Source organism: Danio rerio, chromosome 15, assembly GCF_049306965.1.
Source record: "Danio rerio strain Tuebingen ecotype United States chromosome 15, GRCz12tu, whole genome shotgun sequence".
Classification (NCBI taxonomy): Eukaryota; Metazoa; Chordata; class Actinopteri; order Cypriniformes; family Danionidae; genus Danio; species Danio rerio.
In genome coordinates, this window is record NC_133190.1 from 4,789,588 (window position 1) to 4,810,209 (window position 20,622).

The 20,622-nt window shown below is 37.6% G+C and overlaps 1 protein-coding gene and 1 long non-coding RNA gene across 5 annotated transcripts in view; one reads left to right on the forward strand and one right to left on the reverse strand.

Annotated features, from left to right (window-relative positions):
- The window catches only part of si:dkey-35i13.1, a 270,744-nt gene that overhangs the window by 227,341 nt on the left and 22,781 nt on the right, over nt 1-20,622 (forward strand). The window lies entirely within an intron of this gene.
- The window catches only part of eif4h (eukaryotic translation initiation factor 4h), a 31,418-nt gene that overhangs the window by 6,520 nt on the left and 4,276 nt on the right, over nt 1-20,622 (reverse strand). Inside the window, 5 exon segments of one of the 4 annotated variants that reach the window (NM_205695.2) lie at nt 1,097-1,261; nt 4,634-4,705; nt 10,707-10,800; nt 14,227-14,291; nt 15,173-15,360. In NM_205695.2, the coding sequence (NP_991258.2) occupies nt 1,097-1,261; nt 4,634-4,705; nt 10,707-10,800; nt 14,227-14,291; nt 15,173-15,360 (584 nt within the window). 4 annotated transcript variants of the gene reach the window in all.

Consider the following 20,622-nt stretch of genomic DNA (forward strand, 5'->3'; position numbering starts at 1 on the left):
ATTTTACTATATACTATGCTACATCTTATCTGCCTCTGAGCTAACTTACCTGAAGTGTCTCTATCATTCTCATGGTCACTAAAACCCATCTCACCCTCACTTTCATCTGCAGGAACAGCCAGATCTCTCCTTTTCTTCTTTCACTCACCTTAGAACATGGTGGTGCTCGCTAATACGCTGTTCCCTGCATTCATATCAATTCAAAATTGTATTGCCATAAAAACTAGATTTTATCCATAATGCAAATGCCATTAACACATGACTGGTCAACATTATATTCCTAGCATTCATGTTGTTATTGTTACAACTTAAAAGTTCACAGCTGACCTTGCTAGCAAGCTAACCCACTGCAATATTGCATGTTCGACTATTGGACAGTGTCGCCATTTGGTAACATATATATTTGATCAATTTACAAAAAAATAATTTGATTAACAATTTTTTTTGAGTTTTAAATATGTCATCATAACTTACTGGAGGTGCTGTTTCAGATTTTTTTTGTGGATCTGAAAATTTGATCAATTGTTTATATTGACGTTTACATTTGCATTCTGCAGTTACTCACAATAAACTCCAGTCAGTCAGAAATCACCCTACAGAAAAACACAGCATGTCATGTGACTTAACCAAAGCACATCATTGGCTACTCTAAGTTCTTCTCGTCCCCCAAAAAAATGTAATGTTGGCCTTTAAGAAACAGTGGCAGGGAAATTAACATAAGTATCATATTGCCATATGGTTACACCGTGGAGTAGAGGGTTAAAGGCTTAAATAGATTAAGTTAATAAGGCAAGTCATTATACAATTATGGTTTGTTCTGTAGACAATCAAAAACAAATATAGCTTAAAGCGGCTAATAATTTTGACCTTAAAATGTTTTTTTCAAAAATTAAGTGCTTTCATTCTAGCCGAAATAGAGCAAATAAGACTTTCTCCAGAAGAAAAAATATTATAGGAAATACTGTGAAAATTTCCTTGCTCTGTTAAACATAATTTAGGAAGTATATGAAAATAATAAACTAAATTCACAGGAGAGTTAATAATTCTGAATTCAACTGCTCAGTGTATCTGTTTTGAGAATGAATAAATGTGACACCATCAGATGGTTCTCTGAAGTCTGTCTGGCCTCCTCGAGGAGGTCCATCTCTGAAGCGTCCCATGCCGCCGCCGCCACCACCTCCACCTCCTGCACCCCCCCTTCTGTCGCCAGGGCGACCGCCTCCTCGACTCCTCCCACCCATGAAGTCATCATCTCTAAATCCTGTGGAGAGAGAGAGAGAGATATCTATGAGTACCATGTGGCCTACTCTCCCATTCCACGGCTAAGCTGTACTAAAATACTGATCCAGGAAAGGTAATACACAATAGAAGTTAAAGCTTGAAATGAAATGAAAAGGTAAGCCTGATCCCAGATCAGTATTTATAGACAACTTCTATTTGGAAGGAAATCTGACTTCACACCAGCAAGGAGACTCTGCAGACACATGACTGATGGTAATGAGATGGAGTCCCGGAGAGATCAATGCTCAAAAATTAACTTAAATATATGGAAAAATTAACATAACATCAAAACAGACAGTAGCTCATCATCTAAATACTGTAGCTCAGTCCTTAGAATTATATTTCATTAAATATTCTGGGTTATTCTCATAAAGGTTTGTTAAGTGAGACTAATCCCCTTGATAAAGTGATCAATAAACATGTTTTTTCTAATTGAATAAAAGACACATTTTATACAACAGTTCTCTCTGCTTATCCTGTCTGACTGGCTGATAGCGGTGCGATATTCTAGTAATATCAGAATATTATACTGTATATTTAGTATTCAGTCAGTATATTATACCTGGTAACACTTGACAATAAGGTTCATTAGTTAATGCATTTACTAACATGAACTAATCATGAACGACACATGTACAGCATTTATTAATCATAATTAAACATTTACTAATGTATTATTAACATCAAAGTGCATGCTTGTTAACATTAGTAAATGCACCATGAGTTAACATGAACTAACAATGAACTACTGTATTTTCATTACCTAGCGTTAACTAACATGAACAAATGCAGTAGTAAATGTATTGTTCTTTGTTTGTTCGTGTTAGTAAATGCATTAACATTAACTAATATACCTTATTGTAAAGTGTGACCTTATACCAATATACTATGTATAATAATAAATAAAGCCTATTGACAAGAGTCCAAACACTTTCACTACAGCACTCTTAACTTTATTGTAGGTTCATGTCAGCCCAGAGCTAATAGATAATATTTACTAACACATTAAACACTTTTTATTATTTGTTAAAGTGAACATTGAGTTGAATAAATGCTTTCTAAGTATTTTTTCATCTAACCTAATGCAGTTAACAAATAGATAAACTAATAGATAGAACATTAAACATGGTTTATAATGACAATTATTATTATTATTAAAAAACAAGATTTGATAAATTGTTAAATGTGATATTTGTGGTCAAAACAAAACTCTACTGAGAACAATAATAAAACGAACAAATTCAAGATGCTCCTATGCTCATCCATGCTAAGCATGTTATCTTATAATTCGTTTTATTTTCGGCTTAGTCCCTTTATTAATCTGGGGTTGCCACAGCGGAATGAACCGCCAACTTATCCAGCATCAGTTTAATGTAGCGGAAGCCCTTCCAGCTGCAACCCATCTCTGGAAACATCCATACACACTCAAACACTACAAACTATTCAGCTTACCCAATTCACCTGTACCGCATGTCTTTGGACTGTGGGGGAAACCAGAGCGCCCGGAGGATACTCACACAAACGCAGGGAGAACATGCAAACTCTACACAGAAACGCCAACTGACCCAGCCGAGGATTGAACCAGGGACCTTCCTGCTGTGAAGCGACATCACTACCTTCTGCGCTACTGTGTTGCCTGTTATCTGATCATTTTTGCATAATGAGAAATACTTTGCAATTGTCTGTGATCCTCAAATTCTTTATAAAATGACCATGTAGAGCCAATAATCTATTACTAAAACCCAGAGAGTTGGAATTCTTCCCCATTTCACATGCCACACCTCCTCCAGACTGGTTGAAATCTTTTTGAGTGGTTTTATATTTCCTCGGTTTGGAAGCGAAATGATAAACTGATTTAATTTAAGATCGATAAACAAACACTTCACTTCTTTGGAAAAATTGTACGTTTTACAAGTCACAGAGTTAAACAGTTGAGTTTTACCATTTAAAAAAAAATCCATTAAGTCGATCTCACAGTCTGGCAAGAGCACTTTTAGCTTAGCTTAGCATAATTCATTAAATCAGATTAGACCATTAGCATCTCTTTTTTTTTTTTTTAAATATATTTTCCCCCATTCACTCTTCTGTAGTTACATTGTGAACTAACAACGATCGAAAATGAAAATTATTTCTGTTCTATGCTCAAGGGTTTCATAATCATCTCAAACATGTTTACTGATCATTTCTGCATAATAAAAAATACTTTATAATTGTCTGTGATCCTCAAATTCTTGCTCAAATGATCATGTAGTGTCAATTATAAATAACTGAAACCCCCAAGGGTTGGAGTTCCTGCCCATTTCACACGCCGCACCTCCTCCAGATTGGTCAAAGTCTTTTTGAGTTGAGAGTCTTCATATTTCATCTGTTTAGAAGCTAAATGACAAATTGGTTTAATTTAAGTAACAGCGGTAAACAAACACTTCACTTTTTTGAAAAATGGTAAATTTTACAAGTCAACTAGAGTTTAACAGTCGATTTTAACCATTTTTAATCCATTCAGCTGATCTACCGGTCTGGCAAGAGCACTTTTAGCTTAGCTTAGCATAATTCATTGAATCAGATTAGACCATTAGCATCTCTTTTTTTTTTCTTGATGATTTCCCCCATTTACTCTTCTGTAGTTACATTGTGTACTAAGAATGACCAAAAAAATGAAAATTATTTCAGCTCCTATGCTCAAGGGTTTCATAATCATACCATACATGTCTAATGATAATTTTTGCATAATTAGAAATGCTCTGTAACTGTCTGTGATCCTCAAATTCTTGTTAAAACCATCATGTAGAGCCAATTATTAAGTACTAAAACCACCGAGGGTTGGAGTTCCTGCCCATTTCACCCGCCGCACCTCCTTCAGATTGGTCAAAGTCTTTTTGAGTTAAGTACGTCTTCATATTTCATCTGTTTAGAAGCTAAATGACAAACTGGTTTAATTTAAGTAACAGCGGTAAACAAACACTTCATTTTTCTGAAAAATGGTAAATTTTACAAGTCAGCTAGAGTTTAACAGTCGGGTTTAACCATTTTTAATCCATTCAGCCGATCTACCAGTCTGGCAAGAGCACTTTTAGCTTAGCTTAGCATAATTCATTGAATCAGATTAGACCATTAGCATCTCTCTCTCTTTTTTTCTTGATATATTTTCCCCCCAAAATGAAAATTATTTCAGCTCCTATGCTCAATGGTTTCATATTCATACCAAACATGTTTACTGATCATTTTTGCATAATTAGAAATGCTCTGTAACTGTCTGTGATCCTTAAATTCTTGTTAAACCATCATGTAGAGCCAATTATTAAGTACTAAAACCCCCGAGGGTTGGAGTTCTTGCCCATTTCACCCGCCGCACCTCCTCCAGACTGGTCGAAGTCTTCTCTGGAGTCTCGTCCCCCTCCTCGGGCCCCACGGGAGCCACCGCGGCCTGAAAGGGACACGGGCTGTTTAATAGGGGCAACAATTCAAAGCGGAGATCAGCGTGAAACAGAGGGCCAACCCCAGACAACGCTTCTACTGAACCAATCAGAGATTGCTGCTGACAGGAAGACACCAGCCGGAGAGGGAAGTGTAGCCTATGGGAAAGCACTCCGTGTGTTAGAGGGGAAGGAAGAGGAGCTACAAAGAGTTTCTCTATTGAAGGGTGAGGGAAAACAGAAGAACAAAAAGATGAAATATGAACAATGACTGTGAGAAACCCGGCTTAGGAGCAGCGAATGAGAATTGAAGCTGTAGAAGCGATGCAGTCATGCAGAAGAAGCACAGAAGACAAAAATACCACCAAAGCACACATACATATCAATACTGAGCATTGCTTGGGGTGGGTGGTTAGACCAACATTTTGGTCAAGGCTCTAACTAAACTGATCATAAATTCTAATAACACTAAAGATGGCTTAAATCAGTGGTTCTCAAACTGTGGTAAACGTACCACTAGAGGTACGCCGGCTTTCTTCTAGTGGTATGCAGAGAAATCGCTGAATAATTCAAGTAAAAAAAAAATTTGCACACTTTTAACCCTTTGCCGTGTACGTAGGGCTGGGCGATTTAGCAAAAAAAAAAAAAATCTAGATTTTTTATAAAGTTTGACCGATTCACGATTTCGATTCTTTTTTTTATTGTGTAACTTTTTTTATTGTGTAACTAGTCTTCTCAAAACATTACAACAACATGACTGAAGGTAACTTGAAAAACCATCTGGTTAAGGAATATTTTTAATGGGCATGTCCAAAAAAAAAAAAAAAAAAATTTCGGTCAAGGTGTAAATAAATGTAAAACAAATTCACGAGTTAAATAGCATTGCTGAAGATTTGAATAAAAAATATTTGTGTAAATATTGCAGTTGCAGGAATACAGAGGTATTTTTTGCAAGTTTTGCTGAGCCTAGGAAAGATTGGCTGTCAGCTCGGCTTTGACTTTGTCTTCTGATTGAATGTCAGGTTGTAATGCTGCTGCCTTTTTCTTAAAAAGATACAGTGGAAGTAAAGGACTGAACATGGAAACTACAGCCTAATTTAACCCAATGTATGAAGTTGTGGACGTATAGCAAGAGCAAATAAAAGCACCAGATGTGTGTTTAATATAAAATAATATATTTAATCTATTTTTCTTTTTCCCCCTTTTAAATACTGATCATTCGATGCGCTTTGCTGCACTCTCTGTATTATGCTGCCTGATCTGTCTGGTTTTCAACTAGGTCCGCTAAATGACGTCATGGGGGCGGGTACTTTCATTTTCCCTGCTACAGTGAGTCCCTCACTTCTACTTGTGTTCAAACCAAAAGGTCGGCGCGGTTTTTCACATGGCAGGCTTTTACGTCCTTCATACATGTTGAGATCGAGTTTATCGACTTGATGAGGAAAAGTCTTGACAATCCACACAGATGTGCAACAAGTAAAATCCTACATGACTTCACGCTTTAACAGGCAGTCAAGCAGGTCGCACACCAGAAGCGCCGCGACACGGCGCGAACGTGACAGTTTAAACTAACACACACCAAATGCGCACATTTGCATGATATTTAACATGAAACTAATCAGATGGCGCTCTGTGAGCCGGCTGAAATGAGAACTGCTTCGTGAATTGTGGCTGGGGGGCGCCGGTGTGTGTATAGAAACCTGTTTAGAATTCTAAAATCTATGGCGTGGTGCTGCGCGTCCCCGAGAGGCGCTTCTGGTGTGCTTCCTGCATCATACAGAGAGTGAACCAAAGCGCACTGGTGCCATTATAATGTATTAAATTTATATATTTTTAAAAAACGCAATTACTCGATTTAATTCAAAATTAAATAGTCTTAAAACGTAAATTCGAATTAATCGAAAAAAAAAAAAAAAAAAAAAAAAAACGGAAAAAAAAATAATAAAAATCGCCCAGCCCTACGTGTACGATAACACCGATTCGATCAGTACATTGATTTTAATAGGTTTTATTTAAAATTTTTGATGTTTATAATGTATTCCATCATTTGTTACTAATTTCCTCTCCATTGTAGCTCATTTTCTCTTCATTTTTGTAACAGTTGTTGGGGTGTATTTTTATATCCCAATGTTGACAGGTATGGTTTAATCACTTGCTTTTTTTTTGTTTAATCACGTCCTCAACAAAGAGTACAGAATACAATATAATTTAAAAATTATAACAATTAAAATTAATATTAAAGCGACTTTTGTATCAATAAAACACATTAAAAACGTGTGTTTATCCCATTTTATTGACTATTGTTAACTCTTTTATTGATTACTTCCTGTCATTTTTAGATACCATATCACATTTCTATTTGATTTGTTATTTGAAAGGATTTTTATAATTAGCATCGTAGTTTGTTAATTTATTTATTTGTTTGTTTGTTCATTCATTCATTTATAGAATCAAAGGAGGATTCGGTTTGTGAGCCTTAAAGCTCCCTCTAGAGGTCAACAGTTGAACCCGCCATTGCTGTGCTCAAGTTTAACCACTAGATGGCAGCACAGTAAGCAGATCTAATTTTTAATTTATGTAAATCCAATTCATAGATTTAAAATACAAGTTAATGTTTAGATTTCAAAGATATAAATATGTTGCATGTATATGATTTATTCGTAAATTTAAAAATGTATCAAAAAGAGTTTATATATGAATATGATGACATATATCTCATATCTATGAGGTCCAAGGAACATTTCCAGGTTTTGATAACCAGGCTACTATGTGATAACACTTTACATTTAAGTAGAGAAGTTTTATTTTTACTTTTTAAAAACAGTGTCAATTTAATTAACTTTTAAAAGGACATTTTAAACATTGACTTCTTTTTTTATATACTGTAAGCACAGTGCAATGTTAATGTTTAAACGATTTATAATATTTAAAGTGGCTGACGATAATAAATATTCTTAATAATAGGAATTAATCTGCCTGGGTTTTTTAATGCAGTGCTGTAGCTGCTTAATTAGGCCTACTATGCTACTGTACTTCAATACTGGTTATTATAGTCAGGGTTTTTACACCTTTTCCAACTTCAAATTCCAGCATTTCAAGCACTTTCAAGGTGCAATTTTCTGCTTTTCTAGCACGGTAAATTGCATTTGTACATGCTGTATGTACTTTTCACATCTGAATCCATTGTGCTATTTAAAAAAACACAATATAACATTTCAACAAAGTGTTGAATACTTCGGAGCATATATTTATTGGGATAGTCCACCTAAAAAAGCTAAAAAATAAATAAATAAATAAAAAAGTTCAGTTATTGAATGAAGTTTGATCTCTTACACAAAGCTAATATCTCAAAAAAATAAGCTTACAGCCAGATTTTGTTTGGGTGTAGTACCAAACTTTCATGACGTCGTTCATTATATTTCATGTGCATTGCTGTTCAACATTCATGTAACAACAACTTAAATGCCTAAAGTAGAATAGAATATTCTTGCTGCAAATTAATGAACTGTTCATGTATCACGCATTAATGCTACTCTGTAGGTTTATTGTAGACATTCATAAATATTCCTAGCAAATCTAATAATCGCTGGAGACATACTCGTTACATAAACGCACTAAATCACACTCAGCAGCGTTTATTTGAGAGCGCACAAGAAGATCTGCGCGTCCTTGAAGCAGCTTATATTTGAGGGGGCGTGCAAGAAGTTCTGTGCACGAGCAGAGGAAATCAGCGCAAGCACAGAGATTAGGCTATTACATAAATGCGATCCCGACTTCTAATACTGCGCTCACAACATTTGTCATTGAAATAAAGCCACAGGTAGTTAGTAGATCAGTGTAAAAAAAAAAGGCCTGCCTCCACATCTGGAAAAAAATCCTAGAGCAAACACTGAATCTAGTTCCAATTTATACGTATATCCATGTAAAAATTTATTTACATAATGCTTGCACCCCACTAATAATGTGAGAGTATGTGATTGGCCAAGAACAAAAAAGTAGTAAATAACCTATTTTCAAGTACACAGATATCAGTTTTCCATGACTTTTCCAAAACTTTGTGGGTTTTTCAAAACCTTTCCAGGCCTGGAAAATGCCACGTCAAAATTCCATGACTTTCCCAGGTTTTCCATGACCGTATGAACCCTGTTATTATCATCGTGATAATATTTTTTTCTATATTTTGTGCAGCCCTACTAGTGATTATTTTCAAGTGCTGTGTAATAGCACTGCACCAGCTTCAACCATGGTAAAGCAGCAAAAGTCCTTGATATTTACACCATTTTATTTTATTTATATGCTACTCCCATGTCCACTAGCAGGATACTAGGGCTGCTCGATTACGGGAAAAATCATAATCACGATTATTATTTTGGTCAAAATTGTAATCACGATTATTTAAAACGATTATCAGTTGAAGTCAAAATTATTCGCCCTTCTTTGAATTTATTTTTATATACAAATATTTCCCAAATTATGTTTAACAGAGCATTTGTTTTTACAGTATTTCCTGTAATATTTTTTCTTCTGGAGAAAGGCTTATTTGTTTTATTTCAGCTAGAAAAAAAAGCAGGTTTAAATATTTTGAAACCTATTTTAATACCTCAATATCATTAGCCCCCTTAAGTAATATATACGTTATATTGTCTGTAGAAGAAACTACTGTTACATAATGACTTGCCTATTTACTGTAATTAAGCCTTTAAATGTCACTTTAAGCTGATTACTAGTATCTTGAAAAATATCTAGGAAAATATTATGTGTTGTCATGATAGCAAAGATAAAAGAAATCAGTTATTAGAAATGAGTGATTAAATCTTTTATGATTAACCTGTTTTAACTGTAAGAAAAAAAATTAACTACAAAAGTCCTTCAGTCAAGAGCAGTGAGTGGATTTTGTCCTTTTGTTGTTTGATTAATAATAAAAACAGCAGCAGGAATATCGCACGCTGTCACTTTAATAATAGTGCGGCTCCGATATGACTTCTCTTTCACGTGTCTTGATTCTCAACTTGTTTGTATATTACACAAATGAGGATTAATATGAATAATCACTAAACACCGCGCATGCATTTGACCATTAAATCGCTCGCATTAAGATGGGGTTAGATGTCCGTGTGCTCTGTTGTCCGAGGCTAAGCGCGCAGCACACACACACAACAGCACGTGCTCTTTCGCGCTTTTAAAAATATGAATGATGCGCATCCCATGCTGCTCAAGTTACATTAGGGTACATGCTTTTAGTCACTTTCACGTGGAACTGGAAAGGAGGCGGTATATGATGGAATAATCGTTTATCTCGATTAATGGTTTTTTATGATCGTTAGAAGCCGTAATCGAAATCGAAACCGGATTTTCGATTAATTGCACAGCTCTACAGGATACAATAGTTCAAATCAAAGTCATCCGAAGACAAGAACATTAAGATTTTAGGACGACACTAATGAAAAGTTTTGATCCTCTACAAATGCTGACTAGCATGTACCATTGTTCAGGTGTTTCACACTATGTTTTACTCCTAAACAAACAATGATTGTGAATTAAAAAACTTTAAAAGACGTTCAAAACAGAAAAGGATCTTTACTTAACACTGTGTTTAAGCTGACTGTTATTATCTGTGGGCTGCCTTCATGCAAAAACAGCTTGTCTAATTTGTAAGCAAATATTATGGACCACCTCTTCCCCTGAATACAAATGCACAACTGTGAATCCGTCACTCGATGACCATATGACTCAGCTACTGAACACAGGTCATTAGTTCCAGGGATGACTTATTTTAAATGACCCAAAAACTGCCCTTTCACAAGGAGTTACTTAAATAAACGTGCATTTAAATATGTCTAGAAGGTAACGGTGTCTCTACAGTACATATAATTGGACCCACCAGCCCCAGCATTGCTCACATTGCTAAGAATAAAAACACAAAGCAGCAGAAAGTACACATATCGACAGGAAGACATGAGTAAGCGGCACTAACAGACGTAGATGATGAAAGGAGTATCAAGCAGCCAGTACCTCTGTCGTCTTTCCGGAAGCCAAAGCCTCCGCCGCCACGTTCTTGCCTTCGGCCCTCTGCGATGTCCACCCTCAAAGATCGATCTCCTAACAGCTGTGGAAGAAAGATCTCCATCAGAACAGACTCAATACAACAAACGGTACACTAAAACTCGGCTCACGCAGTCATGCTGTGCGTTTTTGAATAATTTAACAATGCAAAACGATTGTAGCATGTCAGATTGTGTGAATATGAAAATCAAGATGCGGCAAACACAGACACACGCTAGAAAAGTCACCAGGGCTTGTATGAACTTTGCGTACGCCAGAGTTCACACTCACGTTTGGATTTACTAACGATAACGTAAAATTGTGCATTGGTCCACGCCAACTTCATGTCTGGCGTACGCGTGTTTCGTGTGTGTGTTTTTTTCCATTGGCAACTCCTAGAGGCAATTACGTTAAATTGCACACTACAAAGTATCGCACCAACAAAGTATCTTGGCAACTGGTTCTTTCCAAAGGGAACTGGCAGATCGCTCGGGGTTAAGCCAGTCGTCTTTGAGCCGTGTAATGGCAGCTGTATGGGATGGGATCATCCGCATGTCTAGCAGGTATATAAGGTTTCCACACCATGCAGTTGGCCAGCCAAACATTAAAGCGCAATTTGCATCGATCACCGGTTTTCCTAATATAATTGGAGTGATCAACTTCACGCACATTGCTATGAAGGCACCATCTGAAGACGAATTTGCATATGTGAATAGGAAACATTTCCATTCTATAAATGTGCAAATAATATGTGATGCTCAAATGTGATTGGGCAGCTGGAATGCCGGTGATAAGAGCAGAGGGGGGCTGCTGTACAGCCCTAACAAAGTGTTCCCACAGACACAGATACTACTCCAGACAGTAGTGTCGCCCACAATTGAGGCAACTCTCTCCTCAAAGGGTGTAAGTTCAGCATCCCCTGTTCCCCTGCCTGTTCTACACTTTGATGGTGCGCCGCTGTTCTCCTCTTAACCTGCACCTTTACATCGGACCATTTCTTTATTTCAATTCCCACACAGTGCGATGTTCAGACCCAACTGCGTTAACCGCGTCAGCTAAACTCTCACTATTTTTTTCTTTTGTTATTAATTCCAGAGGACAAACTTGCAAATAAAATCGTTTTTTCCAGTCTATCTCTGATAGGAGCACCTCCAATTCACATTCTGTGAATTTTCTCTTTTTGCTTGCTTTTGCCATTGCGGTTTTCAAAGTAGAGTCATTATCATATTTATTAGGGGGAGGGGTTTTGCGCTCGTGTACGTGCGCTCAGTTTCACGTTAAGTCGGATGTACAAATATATGCGTGGGATTCCGCATACACAGTGTTTCATACATCTTTTTTTTTTTTTTACCATGTACGCACATTTACAGCTGTCCATATGCAATGTTTTAGTATTAACTCAACGCAAATCTTTGTACATGAGGCCCCTGGAGTTTGACGTCATCCATCAGTGACACTTTCCCCATTCAAGTTCTGACATGCTCATGGCAAACACAAATAATCTGTAACAGTAGTTTTGCTTACAGCATGCTTTAATAGTAAAAAAATCAGGAAAAGTATGAATAAACTTTATTTTTTAATAAACCACCAGAAAACCTCAATAAAACATTGGTCGTTTCTCTTTATTTCCCTGCAGATTCATTTTTAAACGATGTACAATGAACCCTTTTTTACAAGACTCTTAGGACATGTTTAGCTGTCATCAATCAGCGTCTTAAAACCTTGAAAGATTTTAATATTTAGATTTTTTTTTTAAACATGAATGGGCCTGGGATTTTACTGGGATTTTCACGCACAACCATCAAAAAAAGAGAAATTATCCAGCGAGCGGCAGTTCTTTGGGCACAAATGCCTTGTTGACGCAAGAGGTCAGAGGAGAATAGCCAGATCAGTGGATCAGTCGGTTCCAGCTGATAGGAAGGCAAAAGTAAGTCAAATAACCACTGCAGGTATGCAGACGAGCATCTCTGAACACACAACATGTCCAACCTTGAGGCAGATGGGCTACAGCAGCAGAAGACTACACCGGGTCAACCACACCCGGGGCCAGTGTGCGAGATGCTCGGGACAGTAGACAGCATCATTACTGGCCTGATTGGGCTGCCTTGTGAGTCAAGTTTAATTTGGCTTTGACTGTTGTCAGTTGCATGCAAATACAGTCTTGGGGTGCTTTCACACCTAGATGTTCTGTCTCGCTTGCCCAGTTCGTGCAGTTCGTTTGGCATATGTCTATCCTTCATAGGCCTGATCGGGCAAATAAAAAAAAATACTTAGCGTTGAACCCTGCAACAGAAGATTGGGGAAAACGTTGCCTGATTTGATGAGTCTCGATTTCTGCTGTGACCTTCAGATGGTCGGGTCAGAATTTGGCGTCAACAAAATGAAAGCATGAATCCATCCTGCCTTGTATCAACAGCTCAGGCTGCTGGTGGTGGTGTAATTGTGTGGGGATATTTTCTTGGCACACTTTAGGCCCATTAGTACCAACTGGACAGGTGTACCTAATAAAGGTGCTGGTGAGTGTATATCTAATAACTGCCAATATTTAGCCAAAAGCAGAAGACTCTTACATTACATATGATAAATATGCAAAAAAACACATCTCTACTATATCTAGTTCAAAGATCAAATTGAAGCACCCAAGCAGCTGTATTCAGCAATTGCATTGCTTTCCCATGCAACTGTAACCTAGCAACACCTGCCCCTGTGATGATGCAAACATTTTGCGAGTCAGAAGCCAAAAAACACTGTGTGGGCCAATTGAACTCGAATGCCAACCAGGAAATTGAACCCTAAACCCTACCACAGCAGCAACCATCCCAGACAAATGTAGACATTAAACCTTAGCATAAATTTGTATTGTTGGCGCACAGCCATGTTTTCAAACTATTAGAACTAATCTTAGAAGAGATAGTAAAGATTTAAAAATGTTAACTGATCAAATCAGACATAATTTTTATGTCCCAGTCTACATTCTGCCCAGTTTCAAACATGAATCCAACCATATGTTTAAATGAGCACAACATAGAATATAAATAGCCTATCACTGCCAAATTATGATGTTTTTTTTTTTAAATGTACAAATCTTGATATCATAAATGAATGCTTAAATTAACAAAATGGGTTATTCACAACCTCTAAAATACAGTAAATCGCAATATTATAAATTCAAGATTTTATTTGTCTAAAACAATTAAAAATCTGCCTTAAAGTCCAACTGATTTAAAAATGTCTACTTCATATACCTTAACTTTTAGATCTATATTCAGCTACAGTGTCACACAATGCTTCAGAAATTATTTAATATCCAAAATGATCAAGAAAAATCCTTTATCAGTGCTGAAAGGTTTGAACAAATTCAAAGAACAATATACTCAAGCTGCAAATCTTTGTAAAGGTATTTACTGTAATTAAATGTGTCTTTGCTGACCCCAAATAATTTACTGACCATAAAAAAAAAAAAAAAAAGTAAATTATGAAATTAACTTACGGCACCGTCATATGTCAAAGCCTCTTTCAGAGATTCCAAGTCGTCAAACTCCACATAACAGAAACCTGGGACAAGAAAAGAAACAATTATATAAAAAAAGCTTTATCTGCAGTTAAAAAACTACCCTAGAGCACCATCTGCTCTTTAAAAATTAGCCTAGAGCGCCATTTGCTGTTAAAAAAAATAGACTAGAGCAGTGTCTGCTGTTAATAAACTATTCTAGAGCGCTGCCCTGTTAAAAAATTACCCTAGAGTGCCATACACTGTTAAAAAAACTAGGCTATGGTCCGCTGTTAATAATTTAGCCAAGAGCGATGACCTCTGTTAAAAAAATTATCCTAGAGTGCCAACCTCTGTTAAAAAACTAGACTAGAGCACCATCTGCTGTTAAAAATCTAGCCTAGAGCACCATCTGCTGTTAAAAATCTAGCCTAGAGCACCATCTGCGGTTAAAAAAAATAGCCTAGAGCGCCATCTGCTGTCAAAAAACTAGACTAGAGCACTGTCTGCTGTTAAAAAAAACTAGCCAACAGCACCATCTGCTGTCAAAAAACTAGAATAGAGCACTGTCTGTTGTTAAAAAAACTAGACCACCATCTGCTGTTGAAAACTAACCTTAAGTTACATCTGCTGTTAAAAAACAAGCTTAGAGCGCCACCTGCTGTTGAAAACTAGCCTTGAGTGCCATCTGCTGTTAATAAAGCCTAGAGCGCCATCTGCTGTTGAAAACTAGCCTTGAGTGACACCTGCTTTTAAAAAAACAGGCCTAGAGCAGCGTTTGCTGTTTTAAAAAAAGAAGTTGTTTCCCAGTACATATTTAATGCATTTTATGTCTAAGCCTGAACTTGACAAACTACATATAATATGCATATATTATGTATCCTTTTCAAGTCCGACCTTAAGAAGTGGGGGGAGTTTTAAACATGCAGCATGCTGCAAAGCCTACCTTTGAACTTGTCTGTCTCTTTGTCTCGGACTAGTCGAACGCTCCTGACGCTGAGGTCTCTGAAAATGGCATCTATGTCTCCTTGCACTGTGTTGAAGGGCAGGTTACCAACGTACGCTGTGTAAGGAGGCTCTGTGGGAAGTTCCTTCTGCTTTCGGGGTCCGCTTGGGCCACCACCACCTCGGGGTCTGCAAAATAAAAAAAGATAATACTAGATTGATTAGCTGCAGTTCAATTAATGATTAATTCCATTCTATAGTTGTAAATTGATTTTAAGAAACTGATCATTTAAAATGTAGAGACTACATTAAGATAGAACATAGAAAAGAAGAAGATTGAGAGATATTAAAAAACTGCAACATAAATAAAAAGGTTGTGTTTTAGGACTTAGGGTCCCAAGGCTGGAATTGCTCAGAGCCCCAAAATCACTAAATCCGCCCCTGACCACTGATTTGCCTAATAGGGTATGTGCAGAAGTATGCGGAAAGACTTAATTTTGCAGTAACCTGGGTCATGCGTTTCCGGCGAACAGTATGCAAAAGTGTAAATTGGTTGTTATTGCGTTATTTCAAGCAAATTCGTACTTCCGGTTTGAAACGAATTTCTGAAGCTGCGTCACGGTCATGACATAATAGCGTGTATTCCAGCGTGCAGACTGGGCGTCTGTGCCAGAGTGTGTCTTATTACGTCTTACAGTGTGCTGCATTAATGCATGAGTAAGGCTTGGTTCAAACCAATCAGCGCGCTCTATTGTGCAACTTCATTAATATTCATTACTGTCACAGTGTTTACACGACAGAGATGCCACGTTGTGTTGGCAAAACAAGCGTGAAGTGTTGCTTTTATAGTTTGCTGCAGTTAAGTTTCGTTTTCATTTTCTCTCTGTGAGAGCGCAGACTCACGTGTGGATTAACAGTGTACGCGACGCTCGACAACAAAAACTTACGTGTCTAAGGAGGCACATTGTTTACCCGAGAGCTGTTTTCATCTGCAAACGCTGAGATCCGGATTCGCTTGTAGTATTCTCTTCATAAAGACGCGGCTCTAGTTGCTGGTGATTGTCCTGTCTCTACAGATTTGGTAAGTGAGCGACCAGTGCTCTTTGTTTATTCAGTTTGTTTGTATCGAACTAAGTTAACTATTGCACGAGTGTAAACATGTTAGCACCACAACCAAACTTTAACCTCGTGTAGGGTTTTCACCGCATTTAGTGACCGGAATAACACACGCGACTCTCTGACACTACCTGCTATGTGCATCTAAGTTTCCGGGAAATGCGGAGGTTTTTTTTCTCCCATTCGCCGTGCGGTATCAAACACTGCATGAAAAATACACGCTTAGAGCAGTTCCTCGAATCAAATATCTCGTTTGTCGCGAGGGACATGAATGACTTCCCTGAATGAAAGAGCCAAACTGCAGTTAAAGTCCACCATTTAATAATTTAGCAAATAATTCGACTACGGATGTCCTTGTAGGTTAAACACCATCCCTTTCTACTGTGTGTGTGTGTGTGTGTGTATTTTGACCCTGAAACTCGCCCGTGCCCAAATAGACACTCCCACACCCTCCCACTTTTCTTCCTCCGACACCCCCCCCTAAACAGAGCTGGACACGCCCACTTTTCTGACTTTTTCCAAAGTAGAGGTGTGAAAACACCCTGCTGAAACGAGGGGGTTTCATGGCCCTTTAAGGTCTGTTTTCTTTAAAAACCAACAATCTTCACTGCCTGATAGAAATATGATATAAAGTGGGTCTGTTGTACAAGCACAGCATTAAATAAAATTTTCCCGCGCCATCTCTTTACAATATGAACATTAATTTTACTCCAGTTTTTTCAATGGAGCTTTAGCGCTAGCCTGTCAATACTGATGGCCGCGTGCGTGTAAATGGCTTTCATCTCGTTTTATGCTTAAGCAACTAAATGAATGCTGAAGTCTATTTAACGGATTATATTTTAATTCCATTACAACATTGATGCTGTAAAATTAACCTTATAAAATAGAAAAAGGTCACATTAACCATTTACAGGAAGTTTATCAGTATGGGAAGAAACACTAGCTGTGCATATAGAGTGGAGGAACTATGACGTCACCTTGTAGGCTAATCGCCTGCTAGCATAAAACTGGTTCCCTCAAAATCCATAGATTTTCTTATAGGCTTTTCGAAGATTGCAAATAATGATCTCTGTGTTTAAACCGTTCATTACACTTACACGTTTTGTCCAGTTAGATAATCCTCACACGAAAATACAACTTTGAGCACTTTTACATCTTTAATGCAAACGCAAGAACTGAAAAGCTAACATAAGGCTATAAACGGACTACTGAGCCTTCAGGGGAAGGTAAGAAAGAGAGGCTGCACTGGTAAGCAGTATCTTTATAATATTTTTAATTAAAATAAAGGATCAACAAATTAATATCTCGACAGCCTTTACAAGTGAAGGAATTATCTACACACAACATGAATTCCCAATTAGAAAAACACAACAAAATATAAAATACTAAGAAAATACTTAAAAAAACAGACAAATCCAAATGCCTGTATAATGTCTCCGACACCGCCTGAAGTCCCATTTAGCAACTTGATAGCAACAGTCTTTTTAAAGAAGCTTAATTAATTTGCAAAATCAAGAGTGAGTTGTAACTGATTATATCGTAGAATAAAATGTGAAAGTATCTTAAGTTTGTGTTAGTCACGAATCTTATTTAAGCGATTTAACTGAAATCCCACTGAAAAAACCCATTGACTTTGACACGAGGGAACCGGAACTGCTGTAATGCTAACTCGCTTCCGGGTTTCTACATACAAATTGAAGTCATAGTTCCTCCACTATACACTATTACCCCAATTCACCAAGTTATCAAAGCTAACCTAGTTAAGCCTTTAAATGTCACTTCAAGCTGAATACTAGCATCTTGAAAAAATATTTAGTCAAATATTATGTGCTGTCATCATGATGATGGTAAAAGAAATCAGTTATTAGAAAATGAATTATTAAAACTATTATGTTTAGAAACGTGTAGAAAAAAAGTCTTCTCCGTTAAACAGGAATTGGGGAAAAAATATACAGGGTGCTAATAATTCAGGGGAGCTAATATGTGAAAACTGCTCAATAAAACAGCTACTGACAGTATGTTTTATGAAATCTATAATGTATTTGATTGTTGGACGACTACTTTGCTTTCTGTCTGTAACACAAGATTCAGTTCCATTTGAAGCGAATCAGTGAGCGCTTCTGGTGGGATGTGATATGCCAGAGACATTCCTCTGGTGTCAGAAGGAGGCCCTGAGATGAGCTATAGTGTGACATGACATCTCCGCTCTACCTTATGTTTTCAGACCTGTGCTGTCCAAAGCAAATGGGAAGTTACTGCTGCTGAGCAATGCCAGCGTTATGGATGTGACGTTTGCAGGAAAAACTTAAAACATAAATGCACAGAGAAAGTATGTTAACAAGATAATGAAACATGTTTCTATTAGAACATGTTCTATTCCAAAACAGCTAACCACAGAGTTATGGGGTCAGAAAAACATCAAGCTTTATATACATTTTATAGTTTAAACGAGGAAAATAAGCCAGTGTTATGGAGGTTACCCAAATGTTTGTGAGTATACAAACAAACTTTGTAGAAATAATGTGAATTGAACTGCAAAACCCAAAAGAAATGATAACAAAAAAAGAAAGAAAAAGTTGGCTCTCTATACAGGGTTCATACTAGGGGCGCACGATTGATCGAAAAAAAGATCACGATCTCGATTCGACCCTACACACGATCTTAATTAAGCTTTTCTAAGATTCAATTATATTTACAAGGTCAGGAGAGAAGCAAGGCAGTCACACAAGTCTTCACAGGAACATTGACACCTTCAAATGGCGTTAAAAGTGTTACAAACTATATTTATAAAGTATAATTCACCCAGAAATGTGATTTCTGTCTTCGTGTAATACGTATTCACGTCCGCTAAATCATGCGTGAGCTGACCACGAGCTACCGAGAATGCATGTGTGTGCACGCAGCACACCAATGATGGCTAACGGTACTTAAGTGAACAGAACCTGCATAGGCTGTGAATAACAAGTAATAAAGTTTTAAATAACGTTCAGTTTGTTGCACAGAGCGATCGTTTGAGAGCCACGTTGAAAGAACGATTTGCCTGTGTGTGTGTTTTATCACAGAGACCGCAGCCATGAGCCGCACTAGGAAGTGAAAATGAAACTGGCCGCACATCATTTAAATGATCACATCGCATTTTACGATCATTTAAAATAAGGAATTTAAAATATGGTGCAATCACTCACTTTTATTAATGTCTAATCATATTGTTTCACCACGGCCCTTTTCGCAGCGACATACGACAGAAATTTGCAAGCTCTAGAGTAACTGCAGCTTAAGTCACTTTGGACAAAAGCGTCTGCTAAACGACTAAATGTAAATGTAATTTCCATGACTTTTCCAAAACCTTGTGGGGTTTTTTGTTTTTCCAAAACTTTTCCGGGCCTAGAAAATGCCATGTCAAAATTCCATGACTTTTCCAGGCTTTCCCTGACCATATGAGCCCTGTCTACAGAACAAACATTATTGTTGTATTTGATTTGACATTTTTGCATTTATGAGGAAAAAGCTCCGTTGAGGATATGACTTATGTGAAATTGGCACTTGTGTGACTTGGTTAATCAGGGTGCTTTCACACCTGTGAATCGATTCAGTTGTTCCGAAACAGAGATTAAAATTTTTACATTGTTGCTCTTTGCTCTTGGAGCGGTTCGCTTTCACACTGCAAAGTTTCTAATCGGACCAAAAGAGCTAAAACAAGTCACGCGCGAGTAAACTCTCCTTACATTGGTCAGAGTGTCAGGGTTTATTTTGCAGCGTCCCGCTCAGCCGTCAGGAGAGGTGGTGGTTTGGTGGTGATTGACAGGGTGCGCGCGTGACGTGTCTGAGGAGAGACACAGTGGGGAGGGGTGAGAAGGGTGCGCGACGATGCCTATTTGAGAACTGGGAGAGAGACGCGAGATTACCGGGAGATCATCACTCGTTTGCGGGCATCCGGAGACTCGCGGAACTTCCCGCCCTACTCATAATTCTCTCTTCATATAGCCGTAAGCCTATTACATATCCATAAAACACTGTGATATAACCGCGCTCGGATCGGATCGCTTTCTCACTGCAATCGAACCGCTCCAGGGTTCGTTTCAATCGAGCCGAGACCACTTCATTCAAGCGATCTCGGAGCGATTACTTTGGCGCGGAACAGAGCGTGATTGCCCTGTTCACATATGCCAATCGAACCGCGCTAACTGGGCAAACGAGATACGTTCCGAAACAAAAGTGTAGGTGTGAAAGCACCCTCAAATATAATGGTTTGAAAGCACTCATTTTTTATATTTTACAGTACTGTAAAATACAAGCCTACACACAAAAAAAAAAAAAACTAGAAGGGGTTTCGCT